General features: G+C 50.6%; 1 protein-coding gene across 1 annotated transcript in view; it reads right to left on the bottom strand.

Moving 5' to 3' along the window:
• Positions 1-4144: 4144 nt before the first annotated feature.
• Positions 4145-10892, bottom strand: part of KCNQ3 (potassium voltage-gated channel subfamily Q member 3) — a 141725-nt gene continuing 134977 nt past the window's right edge. Inside the window, exon 15 of the mRNA XM_036437538.2 lies at positions 4145-10673. Within this exon, the coding sequence (XP_036293431.1) occupies positions 9999-10673 (675 nt within the window). The 3' untranslated portion in view covers positions 4145-9998. The remainder of the gene's footprint in view (positions 10674-10892) is intronic.

The following is a 10892-nucleotide window of genomic DNA, read 5'->3' as shown; positions in this document are numbered from 1 at the left end:
CCCTGAGGCAGCCCTACTTGGTTGTGGTTATCCTTATTTTATTTTTAAAAACGTTTTTATTGACTTTAGAGAGAAATGGGGAGAGAAAGAGAGAGAGAGAGAGAGAGAGAGAGAGAGAGAGAGAGAGAGAACAAGAGAGAGAGAACGAGAGAAAGAGAAAAGAAAGAGAGAGAGAGAGAGAGAGAGAGAGAGAGAGAGAGAGAGAGAGAGAGAGAGAAACATCAATGATGAGAGAGAATCGTGGATCGGCTGCTTCCTGCACGCCCCACACTGGGGATCAAGCCCACAACCCAGGCAGGTACCCTGCCTGGAAATTGAACTGTCACCTCCTGGGTCATAGGTTGACCCTCAACCACTGAGCCACACAGGCCGGGCTGACTACCCTTATTTTCTAATTTGAGGAAACAAAGGCTCAGATGAGTGTCATGTGGATACTGCGTGACAGAAAGGCCCAGATCTCCTGCTCATCTTTCAGCATCTGGGAGCCCAGAGTTGGGGTCAGTGGCAGATGCATTCTCCGCTGGCTCTACTCTTGCGGGAGGAGAGGGAGCCGGGGGGCTTTGGAGCATCCATAGTGCATGACTTACCTGTCTCCTGAGCGGATCAGCAGCTTCAAAGGGTTTCAGCAGCCAGAGAGATTAGCGGCTCAGGCAGAGCTGAGGGCTTATATGAGTTCTTAGTGAAAGATGCAGGAGGCGGGGTGGGGAAAGCCTTGATAATTTTGCTTTAAGTCCTGGGGGATGTTGGTGGTGGTGGGGGGGGAGAATGTAATAATAGTCCGACCAAGAACTCAGGGAGGTGAAACAGGATCAACTTCATTGGAGAAAAATGCGGTGCTGGGGGCTGAATGGAATCGTGAGCAGAATGACAAAGCGGCGATTCAGCGTGGGCTGGGAATGCGCTCCCCACGGTAATTACGGGAACTGGAGGAGCAGGCAGGGGCTCTGAGCGATGAGTTCCCTTTCCTGTCCGAAAGGTCTGGGAGCCAAGCGGCCCCTGGCGTGGGGGCCGAGGCAGCGCTGGTCCCTCTGGCAGGTGCCCGGAGCAGGGGCGGCGAGCCTGGACCCCGATGCCTGTGTTCATGGCTCCATGGGTGTAGGTGGAAAAGATAGAAAGAACAGTATGTGTGACACGCGAAAATGATCTGAAATTCCCATTCCAATGCTTACAAATAAAGTTTTATTGGCACCTTGCCGCACCCATTCTTGTGTGTTCTCCGAGGCTGTTTGTGCTACCACAGCCCAGTTGAGTAGTTGGGACTGACACCCCATGGCCCACCAAGCCCGAGATACTGACTCTGGCCCTTTACAGAAAATATGCCAGCGCTGGGCCTAGAAGAGCCTGCACAGTCAGATTCCTTCTGCTCATACCCACCCAAGTTCAAGGTTGGTCTTCCTTGTCTGGGCTTCTGAAATTCTTGCTAGCTTGTCATCTGCTACTACTCTTGGTACCTTATATCAGCCATAGAGATCTTTTTTTTTTAAATATAGTTTTATTGATTTCAGAGAGGAAGGAAGAGGGAGAGAGAGATAGAAACATTAATGATGAGAAAGAATTAACTGATCAGTTGCCTCCTACACCCTCCCCCCCACTCCCCCATTGGGGATTGAGGTCGTAATCTGGGCATTTGCCCTGACCAAGAATCGAACCATGACCTCCTGGCTCATAGGTCCACACTCCACCACTGAGCCACGCCGGCCACGTGAGATCTTCTCTTAACCCACTGTGTTGAGGTATAATTTGTATCCTGTTAACGTCTCCCATTGTAATTCAATGACTGTCTAAAGTTGACAAGTTAGACGACCATCGCCCCAGTCTAGTTGGAGAATATTTTTGCCACCCGATGGGATCTCTGTGGCCATTTATAGCCAGTCCTTCCACCTCCCCACCCCACCCTCCTCACCCCCCACCCTCAATTTCCAGCCTCAAGCAACCATCTGGTTTTCACCTGCATGGGTTTGTCAGTGACAATGCACTCCTGACAACCTGCCTACTCCTGCCCTCGCCTCCTTCAGGGTCTCAACACAAAAGTCAGAGAACCCAGTTCGCAAAGGTCAGATCTTGTCACCCCTCTGCCCTAGGCCTCGCGGTGACTTCCTGTCTGACTCGGTCAAAGCAAATGACCTTGTTTTGTTGTTTTTGTTTTGTTTTTGTAATGTTCCAGAGGCCTTTCGGGACCTGTGCTGGCCCTCCTCTAATTGTGTCTCTTCCTCCTCCCCTCGCTGCTGACCCCCCTGGCCTGGGGCTGAGCTGCCCAGGGCCAGGAGGCACACTGCTGGGCACGCTTCCATATCGAGGTGCAGGCAGGGCACAGGACAATGGGGTCGTTCCTCAGGGGAGACACCTTACCCGTCTTCCGGGGAGGCCACTGGGTCCCAGGTCTCCTGGATGCGCAGGCTCATTGTCGGGATGGACATTACTGGGAACAGTAACTGCCCCAGGGGCATCTGGGACTGGAGGCTGTGAATGGGCTTGCCCCGCTTGTGCCGATGGGAAGGGATTTTCTCAGGGATATAACTGTTAGGCTCTTTCTCTGCCTGTCATACGGAGGGGATGTGGGCGGGGAGTGTGGTTAGGGGAGGAATAAAGGGTTGGGGAGTAGATGCTCTGCTCATCACTGCAAAGGCAGCCACGGGCTTAGTGATGACAGATGTGTGCCCTGGAGCTGGATCATGACCTTGAACCAGAAGAGCATCATCTGAAGCACTGTTTTCACCGCAAGCCACGCCCACGGGAGTCATGGCTCGGCTGCCCGGTGCTGGCTTTGACTAGAGCGGGGATTGGGGCCACCTGGCCGGGTTTGTTTACCTTCGTGAAGGCAGAGATTTCCAGTGGGCTCAGGTGCTGATGATACCCCACCCCGAATGCCCTCCCGCACCCGAGTTCACCTGCAGTTGCACTAGGTCCGTGGTCTGCAAACTGCGGCTCCCGAGCCACATGCGGCTCTTTGGCCCCTTGAGTGTGGCTCTTCCACAAAATACCATGGCCTGGGCGAGTCTATGTTGAAGAAGTGGTGTTAGAAGAAGTTTAAGTTTAAAACATGTGGCTCTCCAAAGAAATTTCCATCGTTGTCCTGTTGATGAATGAGTTTGCCAACCACTGTGCTAGGTGAACTGACAGCCGCCATCGTCACTGGCCCTGCCTTCCTGCTCCTGAGAGCTGGCTTGCCGGTCGCACAGGGAGACCTGTCAGAGGAAGGCATTTAGAGCGCCAGGGGCCACCCTCCATCCAAGACGAGCAGGAGCGAGCAGACGAGTGGTCTCGACTCCTGCCCCAAGTGGAACAATGCCGCAGGGCATGTATGTGCGTCCTCAGATGTTCCTGGTGGATTGAGCCCACTCTTTAATGGCCTTTCCCTCACACTCCTTACTATCTCAGACGCGTTTCCTGGGATCATTTCCCAATTAAACTCTGCACACAGCACCCCTCCCCCCTCCTGTGGAGCCCTGACCTGTGGGCACAGGGGAAGGCTGGAAGCTGTTACTCACTGAGCACGCGCTGTGTGCTGGATCCTAAGTTCTCCACTCACATCGACCCACATAACGACCGTTCAAGGCAGTACTCTCCCCACTTTACAGGGGATACATTAAGGCACAACCACACTAAGGAACGCCCTGAGGTTCCCACCCTAACTCACCCTCTCACGAGAAAACACCCCCTCCTGTTACACTGATAAAAGAGGCGATCTGATAGGACCTGCTAATGTCCTCCCTGTGACTCCGTCTCTGAGTCACCCTGCCTTCTTCCTCTGTGTATGTCTGGCTTTGGGCGGGTGCTTTGATGTATCTGGGCCTCGATTTCCTCATCTGTAAAGTGGGAGTAGTAACGTCTTAAAGCTGTAATAATTGGGTAAGGTTTTATGAAACCTGTATGTCCACAGCCTGCACACTGGCTGTTTCCAAGGAAATGAGCAATCCGCACAGCCTGCTCTCCATGGCTAGGAGCATCCAACTGACGTTTTCCTCTGGACCTTCACTCTATCCATGTTTCCTCCTTGTGTATTCTCTCCCTCTCAACTGCTTCTTTCCTTATATCTTACAAACACATGCAAGCCTCCCTCATTGCCCCCACCTGCAGCCAATAGCAAATTGCCTTTTCTTGTCACTCCTTGTCATCATCAGAGCAAATAACATTCTGCCACATCGTCGTTGAAATGTCTATTTATTAATAAGTGGTGCAGTAGTTACTTGTTTTGAGAGAGAACATAAAAAACCAGGTAAGAATTATTTGCATAATATATGGAAACCAACCTATTAAAGTTGTTCAAATATCAGACGGAGCCAGAATATAAAGTACACGTACAGTTTAAAAATCATAGGAAATGATATTATAAAGAGCACTAAAGGCCACTTGTGGAATGTTCCCGTGTAAGCCAGAGGTGAGGAAAGCGTACTCAGAGCATGGAGACGATCTCAGGAGCAAGGCACCAGATTTCTATGCCGCAAAAGGGGGTTAAAGGAAACACAATCCCAAATGAAACACAGGGGGTCTCTGTTTCCCTCACTGATCATTAGAAAGAGAAAAAAGGACAGCCATGTCACATTGGAAGCAACAGGGAGAGCATTTTTCTTGTTAAAATGGAATGATGGACAAATCTGATGTGTTGGCCCATCTTTCTCTGGGGATTTTCAAGATGGAGCCCACCACTTGTCTCTAGCAGCAAAACCTCTGACACCCCATAAAATGACCCCATGTCTTGGAGCCTGGCCTCCCACCTGGACACAACCCTCGCGTGTGGAAGGTGGGCTGGTCTCCCCTCCCTGGGAAAGTACGCAGAAGAGGCCCCATCCCCAGACCAGGCTGGCTTCTCCTGGGAACCTTCATCTTTTCCCATCAAGAAAGAAATAGAGTGTTTCTGAAGATCCACCTGTTTCTGCAGGTTTTCAAAGACCTGTCATAAAGGAACAGTCTAGACACACAAGATTGAGTCAGGAGGGACAGTTGACCTTGTTTGGTTAAAACGACGACAGATCTTGGGACCGAGAACAAGGGGTGCTCAGGGGACTCTCTGCAGCCATACCAAACTCTAAGAGCCGATGGATTCCAACACGAACCAGGAGAATAATTTATGTGGCATTATTTTGTCACTGACAACTCAAAGGAACAAGCAAAACCCACTGAATATCAAAGTGGAGCAACCAACGCAGGAATCTCTCTTTTCTCCAGGGAAGCAATGGGTCTGTGATCATTTTACTCTAAAGCTGACTGGGCAGAGGAAGGCAAGGTCTGGAGAAGGACCAGAGGGCAAGATCTGGCAGCTTTTCCTGGGAGACTTGGCTGGGGGACATGGGTTTTGATTATGGCCCCAGATCTACTCTTACGATGAGTGAGCTTTGGCAAGGTATTTCCCATCTACTTCAGTTTCCTCATCTGTAGGATGGAGATTACACACCTCCCCCGTGGGCTGCAATGAGGATCGCATGAAGTCAAGACAGAAATTTATTATATTGATGGCAACTCAAGAGCTCAGGGTCAGTTTCTCCTTCCCTGGCCTCCATCTTGCGGGCAGAGGAGAACGGAACATTGAAAAAGAACATGCTCACTTTTACTTGCTCTTCGGCATCAAACTTTCATTCCTTTGTCAAGTCCAAGGGGAGACAAACATATTCCGAAGCGCTGGGCTAGGCTTTTGACTGCTTCATGATAAATCACACTCAGGTGATCTGTATCACACTCAGCTCATTTTAGCTGATTTTCCACTGAAACTTATGTGTTACGTGGAGGCCAAGAGGACTTGGTTCTAGATGCCCCGGAAGCATATTCATGGAAAACAAAGACCAGCTGCATGGTATCTTCTGGGGGAAGCCTGGCGTGTGCTTGGTAGCACTTTCCCAAGTGCAGTCCACTGCTCGGGGCTCTGGATAAATTTCTTCTCTTGCCCCAGAAGACTCTGATCAGCAGACCCCTCAGGTGGTCCTACCTTTCTCTGGAAACGGAGACTGTGTCTTGGGCCTGTACCATATGCTTCTACTTAACACATTTAAGTAGCTGAGTGATCTGCCAGAACTCAATCCTCGTAGGGGTTTAGAGAGGAAAAACCTGTTCCCTCTACTGCCCCCCAAGAACCTTCCAAGATACTCTAGAACCTTCTTCATGTATGGTTATCTGGAGCCATAAAGTCCAAAGCATTGAACCCAAACTCAAAGTCTCCAATCCATTCAGCCTTCTCTGGGTTGATGGGGCCATTACTGTTTTGATGCAGAATTTTTGCTCTCAATTTCTTCCATGTTCACTCTCCCAGTGACTCCAAGCTAGGAAACATCCCTGTCTGTATAGAATGGTCATCAGGGATGAAACCAAGACTTGCCATTGGTGGTACATATAGTTTGAAGGGACTGCCAATATTTGAGGCCACCAAGCTCATAGCTTTTTGTTGGCAGGAACTGTTGTTTTTGTAGTTTTGTATTTCAAGTGCATTGCCTAGAGCCCAGCAGACAGCTTAATAAATCTTATAAATTAATAAATAAATGTTTTCATTACAGTCATTACAGTGCCATCAAATTATGAGAATGGTCTTGGCAAATTGAGTAGATCCTGTTATGTTGGGACTTCTTACAAGTAATTATTCTTCCAATTTACAGTGTCCAGGAACTGCCTGGCACAAAATAGGGAAGGCATAATGCACAACTGTCAATTAATTAGCTAATTTTGAACTATAGCATACCTTGGGGGTTTTCTGGATAGTTTTTTCTTAAATGAAAATCAGAGTTTCATAATATCAATGTCATGTCTAATAAATGTAAGTTAAGTTTCCAGAAAAAGCAGTTTTGTGAAAAGAACCTTTTCAATTCGGTGTGGGTTTTGTTGTTTCTTTCTCTCACAATTAACAAAAAAAATTTTGTGTTTCCTCATGTGCTGGTATTTGATAGTCATAACTCACACTTGGTTTCAAGTTCTTTCTTCTCAGCCCAATGACATCCCCTTTCACCTGAGAAAGTGGATTTCTCTCATTCATTTTGATCCCGCTAAAGCATCACCCCTTAACATTCTCATGTGTCATATTGCCACACACAGAGATGGAATACATAAATGAGATCAGTTTCACTTGGGAAAATCATTAATGGAATTAATTGGTCACTATTTCATGGGATTCTGCCCAAACTGCAATTTCCTGGGCTAGTTTCAGAACCACTGGTGTGCCTGAAACAGCATAACTTTCATGTTAGCAACCAATGCTGCTGGATGAGCCCATCATTCTGTTCTTTTGACACAACGATCTTTGTGGAAGCACACACTTTCTTCCTGTAACTTATGCTCAATTCTAGACCTTGACTGTCTGCTTTATCAACCATATCGCCAGCTATGTTGGTGATATTGCCTCGGGGCAGCTAACTTGAGCAGATTTGGTTTGCTTTTCAAAGAGGATAGAAAAGCAAAATATCCAGGTAATTTTTCTTCTTCTTCTTCTTTTTTAAGATGGGAAAGAATAGCTCTTAAGAGTCTTATCTTTATTAATTCATGAAAAATGTATTTGGTCTTTGTCTGCACTGATAATGGCAACATACCCATGTCGGAGACCTGCTGGTGAGGAGCACAAACCCAGACCTTGCCATCCTGGTCTTAGGAGCTGGCAGGGAAATAATACAAGCTCCATCCGCTGTAAACTATTAAAAGACCCTTAGGCTGTCCTCTAAGCTTGGGCCCATGGCAATTGTTAGCTTGAGGATGAGAAGTCCCACTCTTCCAGCCGAGAACTCCACTGAGTTCTTGGAAAATGGATCTATTTGTAAGATACTAAGCTTAGTAGGTTCTTCAAAAATATTAATAAGGTAGGGAAAACAATTGGTGCCTATATAGATTGATTCATTCTCCTTTTTTTGTTGTTTGTTTCAAATAACTCCTACATAAAAAATAAAAAAAAAGAAGAACACAGTAACAGGTTAGATGGTAAGTGGCTCCATCCTTTCTGGTGAGAGATCCCAGGAGGTCAGAATCAAGAACCAAGCCCTAAGGAAGGGGCTTAGGGTTCCCAGCGTCAACTCCAATGGCACTGCCTGGCATGTTGAGGGGAGCTGAGAAGACCCAATGATCCATGCCCTTTGCCCTTCAGATTGCTGCAAGGTCAAAGGCAAACCATCTGGGTAGGGGTTCCATATCCAATGTGTGTGATCATTCTTGTGTATTTCCCACCTCAGACTTCAAGGTCAACACCCACCCACCATTCAGAGCACTCTCCATGTCAAACGCCCTTTCTACCTGCCACCATGCCTGCCCTTGGCCAGGGACTGCAGGCTTTGGTTGTAAATCCCTAAAGCCAGGCAGCAGCCCTGCATGATCACTGCATGCTAAGCACCTATTGACAAAAATCAAACTGCGAGAACCTAGCTCCTCTCTCCCGCAGAACGTTAAGTCCGCTGCGTTGGGTAATGGAGACAGCGCCATCCAGATGTCTGCCACGGCTCTGATGGCTCCTGACAAGACTGTGAGGGAGGACATGAGTGACACTTACATGCAGACATTTGTTTATGCCATTTCAATCATCTTGATGGTCTCCATGGTGACCATCCTCAACCAGTGCTGAGATGTGCTAAAAGGGTGAGGCAATAATAATACTGCAGAACCGTCATTTAGCTACTTAACCCAAACCTCACAGAAACCTTTCCATCACAGCGGCATCCCATAAAAGGCCACGGCTTCTTAAGCTTATTTGGCCTGTGATTGATGGTGAGACGCACACAGGGGAACAGTGCTCTGCAGGCTGAGGGCTGACACTTCCACTGTCTCAGGGGTAGGAGTGCTTTGAAAAATCTGCAGGAGTAAAAAAGGGTGGTTCTGGAAATATTGCCCATCTGCATATTACCATTACAAGTAGCTGCTTGTACTATTTTTTTTTTTCCTGGATCCCAAATACAACGCATCAGGAAGCATATTTGGCAAATGAGACCAGACAACTCACTCTTCCTAGATACACTGTGTGGTAAGTGCTTTGCACAGGACACTGAGTACAGGTTGTCCTGGCACAATTTCTGGATCCCGCTGCACGAAAGGCAGAGCAGTGAAGCCAGAGGAGCCCAGGGGACAGAGCGAGCCGGCGGACCGGGCTCTGGGCCCAGCTCTCCAGGGACATGGAGTGGCCCCGGGAGTGTCACGTGAGCGGAGCCAAAGGCTTCGCAGTGTTACAGAGAGACGTGGACCGGACAGCCCATGTGCCCTTTGACTCCGGGTCCCACTGGAGATGGGTGTTCTTGTGGGGAGGGTGAGTGGGAACCTCATTTTGAAGGCACTGAACTTAGCTGCTGTGCAGAGGGGCGCCCCACTTCTGATCAACGTCACCATCTTTGGCTACAGGAATTGGGAACTTTTAAATAGGTGTGTGTGTGTGTGTGTGTGTGTGTGTGCGTTTCTCCCCGCCAACTCATAGCTCATCCGCAATGCGACACTGGGACAACCACCACCTTTTACAGAGGAAACTGGGTGTGACACTAGGCAATGGCAGACCAGCGAGGGCCTGCGGAGGGCTTTGAGAAGGCTTTGCCTCACTGAAATAATCTGGAAGCTTCTTGGCTTTGTAGATGTGGAAATATCTCGCTCCTCTCCTACCACCTTACCTTGGGAGGCAACCTCATCGGCACGGGAGAACCCTCCTGGCTGGGGTGGGGACCAGAGAAAGAACTTAAACTACCTCCCTGCTTACCAAACCCAAACTCAAACCAAACCAGCCGCCCAGACAGACAGACGAAGAGCAGAGCTCGTGGGCGACCCCTCCCGGTCCCGGGACTGGTCTGACCACGAGCAAAAAGAAGAAGAGCCGGTGAGCGTGTGTCCGCAAGGAGGCTAGTGGGACCAGAGCTAGTGCAAGGACATGCAGACCATGCTGGAAGGAAGCGGCTTCACGGTGGTGGCATGGAGGACAGGCCATGGCCGGCCCCGCGGGGGGCCATCACGCACATGCAGGCGTCGGATGCGGCCACGGGTGACCGCACTGGTGAGTGTCAGGCGTGAGAGCAAGTGGGCTGTACAGAGTCTGTGGGCATCACAAGGAGTCCGCCAGGACCCCTTTACGCGGGCTTGTTGGATGGGGTCCATATGGAATCCGAGATCCCGTCCCCCGTGGAGGACAGAGGCATGGAGCTGCTGGGCGTGAAGGGGTCCGTGTCCGTGTCCGTCTCGCCCTCGGCCAGGTACCGCTTCTCCCGCATCCAGCTGGAGCCCCCGCCCGGGCCGAACACGTCGTCTCTGTCTTGGGAGATGCTGAAGCCGCTGGGGGACCGCTCCAGCTCCTCGTGGTCCACCGACATGAGGGACAGGGGCGTGTCGCTGTCCCGCGTGTAGCTGCGTCTCTGCCGGGGGGAGACCCGGTCCGCGCGGGGGCCGTGCGGGTCGGTGGGGGACGGGAAAAGCGTCAGGATGGGCAGCACGGTGGGCCTCTCCATGTACTCCGCGGCAGAGGAGGAGAGGGACCCGGGTCCCCCACGGGGCAGGCTCACTGGGTCGTGGGCGAAGAACCGGTAGGGGCCGACTTTGCTGATGGGCACCTGGTGGGAGCTGAAGGAGGGGTCCGGCGGCCCCATCTCGGAGTAGTTGCAAAGGATGGTTTTCATCTCCGAGTCCCGGGGGTCCCCTCTCTCCTCTGCTGGAGCCGGGTCGTAGGCGGGGACGTACGCCTGCAGCCGCTCCATGTGCTGCATGTGCATGTCCACCAGGAAGTCCAGTTTCCGCCCCATGTCCTGCACCTGGAACACAAGGAGCGGTCACGGCTCTCTCAGGGGGTGCCTCTCCCTGTCAGAGAAGCCACGGCCGCACTGCTCATCGGGAAGGAAGAGGGACCCTGCTGGTCCCGATGCGGACGGCCTCCACCTCACGCTCGCAGTGGGGCAGATCCAGACAGAACCCGGGCGGCTGAGCGAAGGCTGGAGGCGGGGATGTGAGGACAGGCGCTCCGGGCCTTCCCT

The sequence above is a fragment of the Pipistrellus kuhlii genome, unplaced genomic scaffold (assembly GCF_014108245.1).
Source record: "Pipistrellus kuhlii isolate mPipKuh1 unplaced genomic scaffold, mPipKuh1.p scaffold_m20_p_14, whole genome shotgun sequence".
Taxonomy (NCBI): domain Eukaryota; kingdom Metazoa; phylum Chordata; class Mammalia; order Chiroptera; family Vespertilionidae; genus Pipistrellus; species Pipistrellus kuhlii.
Note: the sequence above shows the minus strand (reverse complement) of the source record. Positions and strands in the feature narration are given on the sequence as shown.